This window comes from Festucalex cinctus, chromosome 7 (assembly GCF_051991245.1).
Source record: "Festucalex cinctus isolate MCC-2025b chromosome 7, RoL_Fcin_1.0, whole genome shotgun sequence".
NCBI classification, from domain to species: Eukaryota; Metazoa; Chordata; class Actinopteri; order Syngnathiformes; family Syngnathidae; genus Festucalex; species Festucalex cinctus.
In genome coordinates, this window is record NC_135417.1 from 1,332,961 (window position 1) to 1,350,979 (window position 18,019).

The window sequence follows — 18,019 nt, forward strand, 5'->3', positions numbered from 1 at the left end:
TCTGTGAACGACATTTTTAGACGACAGCGGCCTCTGGTGGCTGAACCACAAGGACAAATATGCACAGACCGAGAATAAATAATTCGTTTCTTGATTATATTTTAGGTACATGTTTTGCATATGATGTGTGTTGTTAATATATATCGCGTTTTATTATTGAATGTTGTTTTTATCGTAATTTTCATCGAATTTTGTAAATCACATCTTCGGGCGGAACTTAGCTTGAGAGTGCACTATTTTAATCACATGACGGACTTGTTTTGGTGTTGCACCCAAACAAGATGCAGTTTTTTGATTATATATTGGATACATTTTATTTTTATTTGTGATTTTTATTATTATGTTCAAATCGTGTTTTATTATTGTGTATTTTGTAAATGACATCATGGGGCGGAACTCTTTCTAATCGGAACCAATAAATGACTGACTATATTTCCTCGAAGGATCTGTTTTTGTGTTACAAACAACACGAGTACTACAACCCTGAGTAAGTTTTCACCTCCCTGCATGTGTTGAGTTTTACTTACTCACTTAGATATAACATCAAACAGGAAACATAACTGGGTGTCATAAATATAGCGTACTGATTCTAAGTTAGAGCACTGCTAGCTAAATTGGACCGACGAAAAAGCTCATGTTCTAAAGTCGTCCTTCACTCGCGTTAGCATTAGCTTTGAGGAGTTTGCACATCCACAAAACTCATCCTCCAAAGTATTCTCATTTTGCGTTGGCAAATTGCGTCAAAGGTTACGTCTTGGGGTTGCTTCGTTGATTTTGAAGCGTATACGTTAACTCGTGAATTAAATTTGACCCATTTGTGCGCACAGACGTGTCACATAGTTTGACCGTGTCAATGTACGCTCACGTTCACAAGTTGAGAAACCAATGCATTTTTTTTTTAAAAGTTTGCTTTAACTCCCCTTTACCACATGTATTTAACAACTACAATTTGAATCAAATTTTATTCTCGACTCCTCACTTAAAAATGTTGCCCTACCAGGTTAAATCATTTGTTAATTTTTGGAAATTAGTAAAAAAAAAAAAAAAAAAAAAGTCTTTAATTTCCGAAAGTGGCGTCTAATTATGTTGTGGAATTTGTCTCAAAATTTTTCACACAAATATATAAGTGATTTTCATGTTTTTCACATTCATAAATATATCAACAATTTGCATGTATTTTATTTTTTAAACTTGTGTGGGCATTTGTCATTACAGTTCTTGTCATTTGCCCGTATTCAGTTCTGCTTGGGAATTGTTGAATGTGTGTTTGTGGCTTAGCGGGCTCATACATTTATTGTATTGTTGTATTATCAGTCTACGTTTAGTGTGTCACCATTTATGTTCAAATATCTGTTGCTTATAGTGTTATAACACCGCCACAGAGATGCTGTTTGTTAGCCCTCGTCTATGGCATTTCCCATTATGTGTAGCTAGCGGATAATATATTGTCGTTTTAAATACATGATGTATAATCCACTGTTTGTTTTCTGTTTGGTTTGACAGTAAACCTCAACTGGGAGTGGCAATAAACATCTTGAAGTCTCTCTTTTTTTTTTTTTTAAGAAGAAGAAGAAAAATGTGCCTAATGCGTAACGTCACCTGACCAAACGGGAGAAGAGGTTGGGTGACGTCATGTCCTGTGTGCGCAGCAATCACTATGATATATATATATATATGCGCTGATGACATGATGAAGTTAACAAACTGTGAGGAGTTTATCATTAGCTTGCATGTTTTTTTCCCCTAATTCTAACTGTTGAGGTGCTCATTGTCAGATAACTACAGACATGCATAATTCAAACTAGTTACTACATTTAGGTCACACTAGTATTTATTTAAATAGAAGTTACAGCACTAATGTTAGCAAATAGGCACAATACACACCCTTGTAGTCGTTTATGTAAGATGAAGCATATAGCTTAAAACATGTCCTTCGAATGCGTCGGGCATTGGAAATGGTCATCTTTGGTCAATTTGGAAGGCATCTTGTACAAAAAAAAGACACTGTAGATGTTGAATATTTCTACAGGTGGTCTCTCAACAGGAAGGAAGTGATTTTTCTTGAATCGATGCATGCGGGTGCTGGTTTAGCATACTCTCAATTGTTTTCAAATTCTATCTGCCAAACTGCCACCATACAGTCTTTGCTCGCAAGTCAAAACAAAAATTCGTCCGAACAAAGATTCGTATCTCGAAAAAGTTGTAAATCACTCGGATCACGGAGAACTTCTTAATATAAATATTAGAATTTGTGCGGGTGGGAGTCTGATGGTGAAGCACATCCACCTGACAATTTTTTAGCCCCCTCGTAATCATGAGTGGCTCCAAGCCGGACATCCTGTGGTCCCCGCACCACCCGGACCGCTACGTCATCTGCGACTCGGAGCTGGGCCTGTACCGCATCGGTCCGGCGGGGGGCGCCGAGCTCAAGGCGGGCACCCTGCCCCTCTCGGGAGAGACGGCCGCCACCTTGCTGGCCATCAACTCGGACACGCCCTACATGAAGTGCGTAGCCTGGTACCCCAAGCAGGAGCCCGAGTGCCTGCTCGCCGTGGGCCAGGCCAACGGCAGGGTGGTGCTCACCAGCCTGGGTCAGAGCCACAACTCTGCGTGCAAGGAGCTGGTGGGCAAGGAGTTTGTGCCCAAGCACGCCCGCCAGTGCAACACGCTGGCCTGGAACCCGGTGGATAGCAACTTGCTGGCGGCCGGCTTGGATAAACACCGGGCCGACTTCTCGGTGCTCATCTGGGACATCAGCAGCAAGTTCTCCCCAGAGCCGAGCGTCTCCGCCGAGAAGATCCGCTTGTCGTCCTCGGACTTGGACCCGAGCTCGGTAGTGACCAAGCCGCTGTACGACCTGGGCCAGAACGACGCTTGTTTGTCCCTCTGCTGGCTCCTCCGAGACCCCAAGCTCCTCTTGGCCGGCATGCACCGCAACCTGGCCGTCTTCGACCTGCGGAACACCAGCCAGAAGACGTTCGTCAACACCAAAGCCATCCAGGGGGTGACGGTGGACCCCCACTTTCCCGACCGCGTCGCCTCCTTCTTCGAGGGTCAGGTGGCTATCTGGGACCTGAGGAAGTTCGAGAAGCCTGTCCTCACCCTCACCGAGCAGCCCAAGCCTCTAACCAAGGTATGTTTTTGAATTTATGTTTTTGTAAAGATCCAAGTAGATGAAAAATGATGAAGAAAATGTAAATCACAATTATTTTAGTAATAATTGAAATCACGATTAGGACGATCATTTGTTTTTTGGTATAAAACTGTCGACTGGTGTCGACTGAAGATGACATCACCATTGCTGAGGAAATAGGTAACGACCAATCATGGCTCACCTGTTTTCTGGGTTTCGACAGCAAACTGAGCCATGATTGGTCAGTACCTATTTCCTCAGCACAGGGGATGTCATCTTCAGTCGACAACAAGTGGGAAAAAAAAAAGTTTTTAAAGGTATTTATTGTACATGAAAAATAATGATTACCTGAGCCCTTGTGATGTAATTTTCAGTCGACAGCAAGTTGCAAAATGTGTTTTGAAAGGTACTAATTGTACGTGAAAAATAAAGTATCAAATTAATTATAGACAAAATATGAAATTTTTATTGCTATAATGGGCTAAATAAGTGAAGTATCCCTTTAATATCAATATTAATAACCTTTTTTTTTATATATATATATATATAATTATGCTGATTTTATAATTATGGAGTGTAATAATTGAAATTGTAATTGAATTTTGATTAACTGCACAGCACGACAACCAAGACAAGTTATTGATGTAATAATTGACAAGTAGTCCACAATTTGAAAGAGTCCAGTTGCAGATTGTCCAAAACCTAATATCAGTGTTTTGTTCAACCTGTTCACAGGTGGCATGGTGCCCGACCCGCACAGGCCTGCTGGCCACGTTGACCCGTGACAGCAACATCATCCGTCTGTACGACATGCAGCACACTCCCACGCCCATCGGCGACGAAACGGAGCCCACCATCATCGAGCGCAGCGTGCAGCCCTGCGACGGCCTGATCGGCACCTTCGCCTGGCACCCGTCCAGGCAGAACCGCATGGTGGTGGTGTCGGCCGCCAACCGCGCCATGACCGACTTCACCGTCTTCGAGCGCATCTCGCTGGCGTGGAGCTCCACCACCTCGCTCATGTGGGCCTGCGGGCGCCACCTGTACGAGTGCACCGAGGACGGGCCGGAGGGCGCCCAGGGCCTCCTGGAGCAGGACATCGCGACCAAGATGAGGCAGAGGGCTCAGTCCAGGTACGGCCATGACACCGTCCAGGTGTGGAGGAACCACCTGCTGGCGGGGGGGAACGATTCCCAGCTCAAGTCCCTGTGGTTTGACCTCTTCTATATCCTTTTTTTGATATTGTGACATAAGTACTAAATGATATTTTGACCATATTTTTCAAAGTCTTTCACAAACGATCTTTAGTGCTCTCCTAAACAACCATAAAATGGATTGTTTGACAAACTAACAGTTTTTTGTAGGGATAGACCGATTATCGGCCGGGCCGATTATTGGTGCAGATATTTGGCATTTTGACAAATATCGACATCTGACTTATTGCCAATCTGAAGGCCAATAACGCTGGTATCTCACTGAGCGGTGAATGCTTGCTGACGTAGTGAAATTTAGGGTTTTCATCAAGATTTTTACAGACAGTTTTGCTGACACAGCTCCCCTATACTTTATATTTTTAAAAATAAAAATACCGCAAATAATAATAAAATTAAGAAATTATTTTTGAAATTTTGGAAAACTATCTCCAGTAGAAAACTTTAGGGAACTATTTAGTTGCTTAACTTTGTGTAACACTTGTTGATGACTCTGGAAGCTCCCTGCAGTTTTTGTTAGAATTTTTAAACAAAGCTGTCAATTTTTTGTACACATTTTAAAGATTAAAAAATAAATAAATGAACAAGTTTTTAAAATTTTGATGATAGTATTTTCTCCTTTACCAAAAATGAATATCAGTCTCTTTGGCTACTAATAATCGCCATCTGTATCAGCCTTGAAAAAAACCCATATTGGTCTATCACTAGTTTTTTGGAAGCCACTTTTGAATTTTTGATCGTATTAACAAGGAAGTCAACCCCCCTCCCCCTCAATTTTTTATTTATTTATTATTTTAGAATAATATGTTCTATACAGCTCCACTGGTGTAAATATGGTAATCTGGGCGGCCATTTTCCCACTTGCTGTCGACTGAAGATGACATCAATGTTGCTCATCCTCAGTCGATGGCAAAATGGCCGCCCCCTGAGATGGATAAAAACGGCTGGATTTTGCTAAATAACTCCCATTCCACAAATGTAATATTAATCAGAATGTCATGTTGAGGCTTGTGAGGTCACATATAACATATTATTGTCAAGAAATGTTGACTTCCACTTTAATGTGCATATATTTGTGAGCTAGCTTCCTTTGGTCCAATCTGAAGTTACGGTACTGTTAGACCCAAACTTTGCACTATGAAATGAATGATGATTCCTATGTAAAGCTCACATATGAAGCAGTGTGCCGAGGACGTAGAGCTGAAGCTACAGGGGAACAAACAGGCCGTCGTCTACTCTGGCATCAAGAATATTGTCAAGACCAGCTCGGGTAAGAAGCCTACATCTCGACCTGAGTGCATTTTTTGCGCCACACTGTCCTGACAATTTTTAAAAAGATAAGTTGATTCATTTAGCCATTTACACCAGTATGAATACTGTAATATTTTGCTTATAACTGTGATGTCATTATTTTTAATAAACAATTAATACCTTTAAAAACAAATTTTGCCACTTGCTGTCGACTGAAGATGACATCGCCTCTGCTGAGGCAATACATAACGGCCATTCACGGCTCACCTGTTTTCTGGGTTTGTTTTCTGAGCCATCATATATGAGTTATCAAATTAATTCTGGACAAAATATTAACTTTTTACTGCTGAAAATGTCTCAAAGAGTGAAGTATCGCTTTAAATAATGGTTTATTATGGCATACTGGTGAGACTGTTGTGCGCCTTCAGCCCCCTCTAGTGTTAAGACTGAGACACCACGTAACTGTGGTGGGTTATATAGTATTTAAAAAATATGACGATGGAGGTTAAAATGTAAGTAATGACAATTACTATAAAAGTGTTATATTTGAGTAGTGAAAGGTGTTCAAGAAAGGTTTGTATTTTTGAACAGTATTTAGTGAAATAATTTCTTCATCACGATTGTGAAATGTAATGGCGTTATCAAATATAGGTCCTCGATATAGGTGATCCGAAGCTTTAGAATTACCAAAACATCCTTGCTAATTTCTGTTATGCCGTCTGGGGCTTTTCACATTATATTTTAGCAACTTTTATTAGATTAAATTACAGAATTTGCTTAACGTTTTATGGCATTTAAATATGCAATTGTGTTTTTGTTTTGTTTTTTCAGATATGTGTCAGTTTTACAGTAAAAGGAATACCCGGTATTGAAAATCAAGTGGTTTTTATTTTTTCAAATTTAAGTGTTTTGATAAGTTTAAATGAATGTGTTTAAAGCTTGTGGGAGGGTTCAAACTATATAGAAAGAAATATGAGCGCTCTTAAATTGCAGACTTTCTTCTAATATGGGGGAATGTATTTTTCTTGATAAACAAGGCTGTCTGTAGATCAGTCAGTTTAGTGTAATTGCACATCCGTGTCAGTAGGTGGTACTAGTGCTCTCCTTGTCAGAGAGAGTGCAAGGACTCTTAGTTCTTATGCAGACGTGTACTTATAATGATTTTATAGTTGAATGATACTATTTATAGTCGTGGTGGAAAGTTGAGGGGGAATGGCGTGACATAACAAAAAATAATAAAATAAACATCGCTATAGATGTTCATTGTGGGTCTCTCGTCACCACCAGGCACCACGGAGAGCCGGCGGTGCTGGAGTGGCTCGGAGCGTCAGACGGATGCGACGCGCTTCCACAGCGAGGAGCGCGGCCTGACCCTGCGTCTCTGCGGCTGGACGGGCCGCACGCCCGACGTGGACGTGGAGCCCTTCCTGCGCTCGCTGGAGCAGGAGCGCGAGTGGGAGCGGGCCGCAGCCGTGGCCCTCTTCAACCTGGACATCCGCAGGGCCATACAGATCCTCAACAGGGGAGCCATGGCTGAGAAGGGTGAGGAAGTCTTCATGTATTCCTTAAACACACCCACAATAGTACGGAACACAAATTTGGTAGGAATAAGACTTCTGCAGTCATTTTCGCATAAGGATCTAAACATGAGGCGTGCAGCATTGAGCCAATTACATTAGTACGTAATATTATGTAGGGATAGGACTGCTATGGAAAAAATAATCATCACGATTATTTAGGCAATAATTGAAATCCCGATTATTCAAATGTTTTTTTTGTGTTTTTTTGTTTTTTTTAGTACAAAACAAGTACATGTTTACACATTTAAAAGTATTTTGACCAATTGAAAAAAAAAAAATAGAAACACTATAAGTACGTAAGTTCCTTTTGGACCAAACAGAATTTATAATAATATGTATTTAGAATAATATTTATTCATTTATTTATGTAGGCAAAAACTTGAAGTTGGAGTGCTGCTTGTGCACAGTCATTTATTTTTTGGTACAAAACAAACTGTTTACACTTTAATATATATTAAGACCAATTAAAAAAAAATAGGTTCACTATAATTATGTCAGTCCCTTTTGGACCAAACAGAATTTATGAAAAATTATATATTTAGAATAATGTATATTTATTTATGTTGTCAAAAGCATGAAGTTGGAATGCAGCATGTGCACTGTGCAATAGGACGATTATTTATTTTTTGGTATAAAACAAGAAAATGTTTAAACGTAAAAAATATTAAGACAAATACAATTCTTTGAAACACTATAATTATGGTAGTTTCATTTGGATGAAACAAAATTTATTAAATTAGCTATTTTTAAATTTGATAAAGGTGCAAATGTATTAATAACTTTTTTTTTGTTTTTTTTGTTTTACTATTATGCTGATTTTGCAATTGTGAAGTGTAATAATTGAACTTTTATAATTGAATTTTGATTAATTGCACAGCCCAAGATAGGGTCCTGATCACATATTTTCGCACCCAAGCCAGAGTCCATCTATTTTGAGTAAAAACTAAATAAAATGCAACTTCATGCACGTAAAATGACTTTTTCTCCCCTAAACGCAAATGCGTTTTTGAGTTTGGATCTTATTAGATTGTGTACCGAATTAAGTCACTTGTCATTGTACCGTTTCCTTGTGTTGTCTGTCTTTGTGCCTGCATTTGAAACTCGTGTCTATAAATAAATGCCCTATTTTATACGCTTAACGTGAAGCAATTGTATTGCAATATCCTGCTGTTTTAAAAGGAAATTGGGCAACTGGATTTTCTCCCACAGCCCTCCCCTCCATGTTGTTGTCAATGCAGGAATGTGAAAGAGATTGGCTTAGGACCTGCCGCCATAAATAACCCAAAAATGTTCAAAATCCAATGAAATGAAGCACCCGAGGAATGTGTCAAACGTAGCAACACAACAACACTCCTTCTGGCCCGCATGCTGCGCTTTAATGAAAACTGCGCGCTTGCGCTTGCTGTTCTTGACTCACAAACATTCCGCCCATGTAGGTCAGATGTTTTTCTGCTGCGTGCGCTAATGAGTGTTTCCTGAAAGTGGCCAGCGGCCTGCTTCATTAGATAAGACCTGTTAACAGTCTCTTTTCAAAGCATCATTCTTTCATAGAGAACGTACAGTGTGTCAAAGTGTTATATCTATTGCAAAACAATTTTTTGAATATTCAGCCCCCAAAGCTGGTTTCACTTACACATGAACTTTGGTAGGCATGTCTATCATGAGTAAAAAAGAAAAAGTCTCAAGAAGCCATGTTTGAAAACTCACAGGAAGCAGCCATTTTAGCGGTCGTTTCCAGGGACCTTTTGAAGACAAACTTGTCAGTTGAGTCGCAGCTCCAGGGAAGAAAATTCAGCCCCTGAAGCCAGTTTGACTTGGCAGCATGAAGTTTGGTACACCCACAAAAAAAAAAATTCTCAAGAAGTCAAGCCTGAAAAGCAACAGGATGTATTTGAAGCATCCGTTTTACAGTTAATTTTTTTTTACCTTTAACATGTCCTTGAAATTTTGTTTTTGGTAAATTAAGAAGCTCATGAGTAGAGCGGTCCGAGGAAAAGAAAATGCTTTTGTAATACACTTTAATGTAAAATTAAAATTATTATAATTAATCGATTGAATACTTGATAGATTAATCGATTCTAAAAATATTCCATAGTTACAGATAATGAGATACAATACTGGTAGTTATTGTCATTCTTTATGCCCCTCTCTAAAACAATGGTTCAAAAATCCAATCAATTTTGGAGACATTTTCCCGGTGTTAATTTCCCTCCCCCGTCCCAGGTGACCTGAACCTGAACGTGGTGGCCATGGCGCTGTCGGGATACACAGACGAGAAGGCCTCGCTGTGGCGGGAGATGTGCAGCTCGCTAAGGCTGCAGCTCAACAACCCCTACCTCTGCGTCATGTTTGCCTTCCTCACCAGCGAGCCGGGAGCCTACGACGGCGTGCTGGTATACAAATTGAATAGTAACTCGTAACTTTATTTTAACTTGGTAAGAAAAGAATGTCTTTGTGTAACTGCTGTTGTATAGCGTTTGAAGTAACGTTTGCGACAAACGGAAGGTTTTTCTGTTGAATTTATTTCGTTGTTTCGGCCGATGCAAACAAGATTACGCTGCCCAAGAACATCAAGTCTGAAATTGTGGCTATATGGCCTACAATTTTATTGCGGCTCCTGGTAAACTTTAACCAAAAAGAGTTAAACAAAAGAGTAAAAAAAAAAATGTTACTCTTCAGGTGACTGTTGTCACATGTAGGATACAGCCAGTGCTTGACTGAAATTCCTCTTCTTAGACCTCTTCCCTCTTGAAACCAAACCCAATAGCTCTAACGTATAAAAAATATTGATTACAAGAATGTAAGGATATTATTATTAAAAAAGCTACAAGTTATTAACTAATTTGCTCACAAAAATGTATAAATATGTTCTATTTGAAATGTTTTAAGTGTCCCAAAGAAATATTTATAGTTTTTTTTTGTTTGTTTTTATGCTAGACTCTAGCATAAAAAACAAACAAATAAAAAACTCTTTGATGCAGCCTCTCAACTGCAAAGAACGGTTGAAGAAATGGTAGTTATTACACAAACGACCAACAGATGGCAGCAGAGTATAAGAGATCAACTCGGGCCATGTTGAAAAAAAAAAAAGTTAAAATACTCACAATTCTAATTAGATTTGTGAATAATGAATGCGAATTGCTGCAAAATGGAAACAGATAGAAATATAATTTTTTTGCTGATGAAAGAAGAGACTTTAATCTTTCTTTTGGTGGGTTCCATGATTTATAGCAATAGAACATGTGGGCCTTGCAAAATCAGTTAAAATCCAGTAAAACAGCCGGGAGTGAAGGGGATTGCTTCTGTGAAAATGGCTGGGAGTGAATGAGTTAATGAATATGGGAGCTTGTTGTCAAGGTTATAACAAGCAGGAAGTAAAACTGACGACTTCATGTTTTCCCTTTCAGTACGAAAGCAGCGTGGCGGTGCGTGACCGAGTTGCCTTTGCCTCCATGTTTCTCAACGACACTCAGGTAACATTCCGCAACACTAATATCAACGTCAAGCTTGAATTGGATTTTTTGGAGTGTTTTGGTGCCATTTGGCAGCTTCCTCGCTATGTGGACAAGCTGACCAATGAGATGAAAGAGGCGGGCAACCTGGAGGGCATCCTGCTGACGGGCCTGACCAAGGACGGTGTGGACCTGATGGAGAGCTATGTGGACCGGACTGGTGACGTCCAGACGGCCAGCTTCTGCATGCTCAAGGTACTATTAATTCGGTTCGTTGTTTGCACCACGTTTCAGTTGTTTATTTAACATTATGCTAATTTCCATCAGGTTGTCTATGGTGTTTTACGTTATGTGTTAGCATTATGCCAGCAGGCTTTGCTAGCTCAAAGGATATGGTTTGATTAAAAACTTTTTCGGGTTCATGCGCTAAGGAATAAAGTGCCTCCATATAAAGAATGGGATTCAGGGACAATTCAGGAAGTCCAACCCCCGGATTATTAATTTAGTTGATAAAATGATGTGTCCCAATACTTTAGTCTGAGGCATCCCCCAATGACACCCATGCCCCCTTCCAGGGTTCTCCAGGTGAGGTGTTGAAGGACCCCAGAGTCCAGTGCTGGATCGAAAACTACCGCAACCTGCTAGACGCGTGGAGGTTCTGGCACAAGCGGGCCGAGTTTGACATCCATCGAGGAAAACTGGATCCAACCTCCAAACCTCTGGCCCAGGTGAACCCTCCGAAATGAAGTTGTTCTTATGATATATGAAAATAACTTAATTTTAGTAGTATTCTGAGTGATTCCCCCTCTAGAAAGTACAAAGAAATATATTTTATTTTTTATCTTAAAAAATGTGACTTTATTCTTGGAAAAATACAATTTATACAACTTTTTCTTGGAAAAAAAAAAATTGTAATAGTTAAAAGAAAAAAGTTGCAGGAATACTAGTTTTGGGGTGCATTATGTTTTTCTTGAAAAGAAATTCTCTTAATCCATCTTTTTTTGTTTTGTTTTTAACTTATAATAATAATATAACAATAATAATAATATGATGATGATGATGACAATGATAATAATAATAACAAGGCTGAAAAAAATTGAGTGACTTTATCTTAGGAGTCTATCAACTATAGTCTTCTAATGCAGCTGGTTTTCTAAAAAACAAAAAAACAACTTTATTCTGTATTCAATATTATGAAAATTTTCATCATTATGAACTTATTCTCATAAAATATTTTTTCTTGAAAAATGGCTTTATTGTAGCAAATAGAATGTTTATGTAGAAAAAAAATGCCTTTTTTTTTCTTTTTTTTTCTTTTTTTACAAAAATACAACTTTATGCTCAGTTTTTTTTCTCAACAAATTCCATCTTTTGAAAACACAACATTATTTGTTTGATTTGATTACATTGTTTTTGTAGTCTTGCAAAAAATATATACTTTATAATAGCCCATTTATAAAACGGTGGTACCTGGACAAATGAGCAACCTGCAGATAGGCTGCTTGTGTGAAGTGGGGAAAAAAACAGAGCTATTAAGGTATCGTAATGCTCTTGCATGTGGACAAGGACAGCCACCGTTGCAGATGCATTTTCAGCTGTTAATTCAACAAAGAAATGCAAAACGAGATCACGCACAAGAGCCTGCTGGAGGCCGCAACTAGTGCTCAGATTCTGACTTCAACACCCAGATACTACAGTTCAGAAAGTAATTATACTTTATAAAACCAGTTAATGTATTGTCACTCTTTTATTTTGTTTTATTATGTGCATTATGCAATACATGATTGACACTTCAAGGTTAAGAGACCGCTGCAATTGCTTTTATGGGAAACCACAATGTAGCCCGTCATAACACGGTTATACGGCAATCACAGTTGAGCAGCGGTTGGGATTATTGCCGGATTATCTCCTCCTTATCTGTCCTTGGAGCGAAACCCCCGCCAGCTGGCCGACATGTCGCTCCGTTTCCACCTTTCCCCCTTATCACCACGACCTTTGTGTCCCCTCCGCAGGTGTTTGTCAGCTGCAACTTCTGCGGCAAGTCCATCTCATACAGCTGCGCCGCCATGCCCCACCAGGGCCGCGGCTTCAGCCAGTACGGCGTGAGCGGCTCGCCCACCAAGTCCAAAGTGACCAGCTGCCCGGGCTGCCGCAAGCCGCTGCCGCGCTGCGCCTTGTGTCTCATGAACATGGGCACGCCCGTGTCCAGCTGCGCCGGTGACGGCCACGGGCAAATTTCAGCGCTTGAGGCCGTGTCGTCATTGTTGACACTGTGGTTGTGTTTTTTTTGTTTTGTTTTTTTTGGCAGGAACGGGGAAGTCCGATGACAAGGTCGACCTGACAAGGGAGAACAAACTGGCTCAGTTCAACAACTGGTTCACCTGGTGTCACAACTGTCGCCATGGCGGCCATGCCGGACATATGCTCAGCTGGTTCAGGTAAATCTACACACAGGCCATTTCCATTCATTTCACTGGAGAAAAGTGACTTCAAATTAGTGCTGTTAAAGTTAAAGCATTAACTCATTCATTATTTTTTTTTTTTTTTTTTTTTTTTTTTTTTTTTTTTTTTTTTTTTTTTTTTTTTTTTTTTTTTTTGAAGAGCTCAGAATTGTTCATTCGGTAGTCTTACCGATTCAACGTCTTGTCATCATTGCTCTTTTCTTTTTTTTTTTTTTTTTTTTTTTTTTTTTTTTTTTTTTTTTTTTTTTTTTTTGTGTGTGTGTATGTGTGCGTGCGTTTGCGTGCGTGCGTTTGCGTGCGTGCGTGCTTGCGTTTGCGTGTGTGCGTTTGCGTGCGTTTGCGTGCGTGCGTGTGCGTGCGTGCAAATACTTATAAATTTATACTCATTCATTCACCTAAAACCTTATAAATATCCCATTACCCTTCGCCTTAACCAGGTACTTCAGAATCTTGCCAGAGTCGTGAGATTTAAATGGTCAGGAGACCAGAGAAAAGGTCAGAAAAAAAAAGAAATAAAGAGAAAAGAAAGGTAAATCAAAGTGACATCCAGCACCGACCAAACACTTCCTGCCTTCCCCATGATTACAAAATCAAAGTCTTACGCCAACCCCGGAAGCCTCTAAATTCCAGCAAATTTAGCGAGATCTCAAGAGCCCAGAGGAAAAACTAAAGAGAGGAAGGAGGGAAGGATCGATAAGGCAGAGTGAGATCAATAGAAGCCAGTACATCCAATCCATCAAAGTGAAGTCCAGCACCAACAAGACCCCTCCTGCGTGGTTACAAAACCGGAGTCTTATGCCAACCCCAGAAACCTCATACTTCTAATAAATTAAGATCTCAAGTGACCAGAGGAAAAACTAAAGAGAGGAAGGAGGGAAGGATAGATAAAGCAAAGTGAGAACCACAGACACCAGCACCAACTGATTCAAGGGGCTGTGGGAGGGAGAGGGTACTTCTGTTGAGTTTCAGTAGATGCTGGTGCGACGGATCTGGCATGCATAAGGACCACCACCAAAGAAAGAAGCCGTCAACCGCGGTCCAGCAAAGCGAGCACCCCCCCCCCCCCCCCCCCCCGGAATCCCCAGGCCGCGGCAGCACCAAGGCCACCCCCAAGCCACCCGAGCGGACACCGGTCGGCGAGCCGACCCAGACACCCGGAACACCCCCGCCCCAGCCCCGGCCCACACCCCCGAGCCCAAGGCCGCAGAACGAGGCCCAGCGGGCCCCCACAGCGCCCCACCGGTCCCCAGCCCCCATCCCCCCACGACCCCCCCGCACCCCACCCAAACCCGCCATCCACCACGACCCAGGCCCCACCACCCCCGACCCCCAAACCCCCGAACACACCCCGACCCCCAGCACCCAACCCCCCACCCACCCATACCTCCACCCCCCCCCAAACAAGCCGCCCCCCCCCCGACGGCCGCCACCCCCCCCCCGCGAACCCGGCCCCCCGCGAGAACCCCCCACCCCCCCCCCGGAAACCGGCACCGGGCAGCAGCGCAGAGAGGGAAGATGTGCCCACCCCACCTCCAGCCGCGCGAGATTTGCACAGCGGCGGGAGGGGGGAAGCAGAGGAGGAAGCACCAGGGGAGAAGGCGGAACACCAGAACACCGAGCCCGGTGGGGAGAGGCCCCGGTCGTCACGCCAGAGTACAAGTGACACCTAACCCTGTTACTGAGTCCGCCAGCTCGCCGACTGGCGAGCTCTACCCTTACACCGTGAATGTGGCCCCACCCAGTGTATATACAAGTGTGTGCGTGTGGTGCATTAAAATTGGGAGCAGGTGAGTCGGAGCAGAGGGAAAAAATTTCCCCTATTCCGACCCACCCGTATCCCCCCCAAAAAAATGAATATGTATATGTGTGGTGCATTAAAAAAGGGAATGGAGGGACAAAGTGGTGGGGCAGGGACACAAATGGGGGGGACCACAGCGCTGCCAGGCACTGCAGTCCATCCCCTCTGATGGCTCCCCGCCCCAACTCACCCCTCCCCTTGGACGTGAGGTGCATTAAAATTGGAGGGGAGTTGAAGGGTGAAGACGGTGTTTCCACCCTTCCCCACCCCACCAAGAAATGTGTTGTGTCCCCTATGTGTATATTTACAAAGTGTATAGTGCAAGCTAGTGAAGTGAGTAAGAGGAGCGACCAGCGGGGCCTCACCCAACCCGGCGGGTGTAGGTGGCACGCCCGCCCCCCAGCACCCCCACCCCCTGCCGCCCCCCACCTCATCCACCCGGCACCACAATGGGCGGACAGCCAGCGCAGCAGGGCTACCGGACAGCCCACCGGCCACCGGAGCCCGCCCGGGGCGCCAGGAGTTATACCGGAGTGGGGCAGGCCCCAAACCCTCGCCCGGCCCCCGGAGCCCGACGCCCGGGCCGGGGAGGGAGCCCCAGGCCCAGGGAGAGGGAGGGGGAGGGGCCGCAGGGCAGACAGGGAAGGGGGGGGGGGCGGGGGAAGCGGGGAGAAGACGACAAGAAGGCGAAAGGGCGGCTGCAGGGCAGGAGGCGGGGGGGGAGAGGAGGAGGGAGGGCGACAAGGGAAAAGGGACCGGGAGGCAGAGGAGGATGGGCGGGAGGAGGCGAGGAGGGAGAGGCGACGGGGGGGAGGAAGGGGGAGGGGAGAGGGAACCACGGGGCACACCGGAGGCCCACCCACCCCGAACCGCGCCGCCGGGCACGGAGCAGCGGACCGCGCCGGGACGGCGCCGCCCCGGGCACCAGGGGAAGCACCCCAACACCGCACCCCACAGGGGGCCCAGGGAGCGGCCAAGACGCAACCGCCACCGAGCAGACAACGGGGGGGGGGGGGCAGAACCACCCCCGCCCGACCACAGGGGACGGCGTCAAGAAAATTGACTAATTAGCATGCAGTAACACCAAGTGTTGATGCTTAGTGCCCACTAGAAATAGATCTTAAGGAGTTATTGAGTATAGTGTCGTATAGTGTGGTATGCTCGAGCCCACTAGCAGCAACTAGGTTCCTGACTATATAAAAATAAAAACAATCAGATACAAAATACCAAATACAGGAGCAGCGAAAACAGAAGTTGTAACGATGTGGTGGCTCTCGTTAACAGGCAGAATCTTGGCAGGATTAAGTTGCCAAATTGAGATTAAAATATTCTATGTACATAGACCATATTTGTTTAAATCTTGATACTTGATTTTTATTTAAGGCAGAGATTTTTTCCATTGAGATATAATTTATTAGTAAGTTTAACCAGTGGTCGATATTTAGAGATTGTTTATTTTTCCAATTGACAAGGATTATTTTTTTAGCAATAGTAAGGGCTATAAATATAGATCTCATTCATTAATCACAAAAAAGTTATTGCATTAGTCATGTATTAACAGAGATTAGTCGCACTATTAATTTTGACAGTGGATGGTTGTGTTAAAGGTAGCACAGGTTGTGTTTGAGCAATAAACATAAATAGATGCATTAAAGTAAAGCATTTAATAAATGTTTGCGTATGACATTCAGAATATTTGTTCATGTCAAACTATTGGGGTCATTTTTTTCCCCATTTTAAATAAGTAGAAATAGAGGAGGCAGGAGGGTGAGAGTGTTCAGTGGATCAAAAAATTGTTGAAGACATCCTCATAACATTAAATGTCGAAAGAATTAACATATAACAGGTGCTCTTCAAATTTGGTGGGCAAAAAATGTTAATTAAAAAGCCTTTTTGATTGATTAATCATGATTAACTCATTTACTCCCAATAACGTATAAATACGTTCTATTTTAAATGTTTTAAGTGTCCCAAATATGTATTTATACGTTTTGTTTTCTTTGTTTTTTTTTTACGCTAGAGCATACAGAAGGCTTTGATGCAGGCTTTCTACTGCAGAGAACGGTTGAAGCAATGGTAGTTATTACAAAAACGGCCAGCAGGTGGCAGTAGAGTATAAGAGATCAATCAGGGCCGTGTTAAAACAAGCTGATTTCCCAACAGTTCTAAACAAATTTATGAGTATGAAACTTAGCTTCTAATGCTAATTGCTGCAAAACGGAAACGGATAGCAATATACTTTTCTTTCTGGATGAAATAAGAAACTCTAATCTTTCTTTTGATAGGTTCCATGTTTTTATAGCAAAATAACACAATATTCTGTGGGCCTTGCAAAATCAGTTAAAATCCAGCGAAGGGGGTTGTTTCCGTGAAAATGGCTGGGAGTAAATGAGTTAATCACAATTCTAAAATATGATTAATCAAACAATTAAAATATTTTATCATTTGACAGCTCTATTTCAAATTCCACAGTCACAGAACAAATTAAACTCAAATTCAAGGCACCACTGTAATTGTTGGAAAAGTCTTAGTTTTCCCACAAAAGTGCAGTATTTCAGCCACAAAAAGAACACATGATCCTCTGAAAATGCTCTCTTTTGCCACTAAATCACTCTTCACCTGTTGCAGGGACCACACGGAGTGCCCCGTCTCAGCGTGCACATGTAAATGCATGCAGCTGGACACTACGGGCAACTTGGAGCCCTCGGACAGCAGCTGAAAGGCGAGCGGCCTATCTGCAATCAAGAAGGGAAACCCGGCGATTATTGCTGGGCTTGTCATTTGTCAACCTCTCAGGACAAGCAGGCTTAAAGTGGCCTCTCGCAGTATAACCTGAATCAGGCTTCAGTTAAGAATCTAAAACTTAAATGTGATTCTAGGTGCCAAATGAATTTTTTTTAACATTCTTAATACTCAGTAGATGCAAATGTTGCCATATTTGATCCCAGAAGGCTACATGACGTTATCTAAATGTTGTTTAGTGACATGAAAAAACTATTTGTTCAGGACAAGTCAAGATGAGGCGAGAAAAAAAAAAAACTGTTTTTAGCCTTTTGCCACTAAGCAGTTGAAGCCCTTTATGAAATGAAATGTGATACTTTCCCATTAAAACACCATATTTGATCACACAAA

The 18,019-nt window shown here is 42.4% G+C and overlaps 1 protein-coding gene across 1 annotated transcript; it reads left to right on the forward strand.

The window, feature by feature from the left end:
- Positions 1-280: 280 nt before the first annotated feature.
- Positions 281-18,019, forward strand: mios (missing oocyte, meiosis regulator, homolog (Drosophila)). The gene is made up of 12 exons (XM_077526818.1): positions 281-487; positions 1,504-3,133; positions 3,869-4,358; positions 5,516-5,614; positions 6,883-7,137; positions 9,399-9,568; positions 10,583-10,648; positions 10,724-10,882; positions 11,203-11,355; positions 12,640-12,844; positions 12,936-13,065; positions 17,516-18,019. The coding sequence occupies exons 2-12, from the start codon at positions 2,315-2,317 to the stop codon at positions 17,604-17,606; spliced, it is 2,637 nt and encodes an 878-aa protein (XP_077382944.1). The 5' UTR covers positions 281-487; positions 1,504-2,314; the 3' UTR covers positions 17,607-18,019.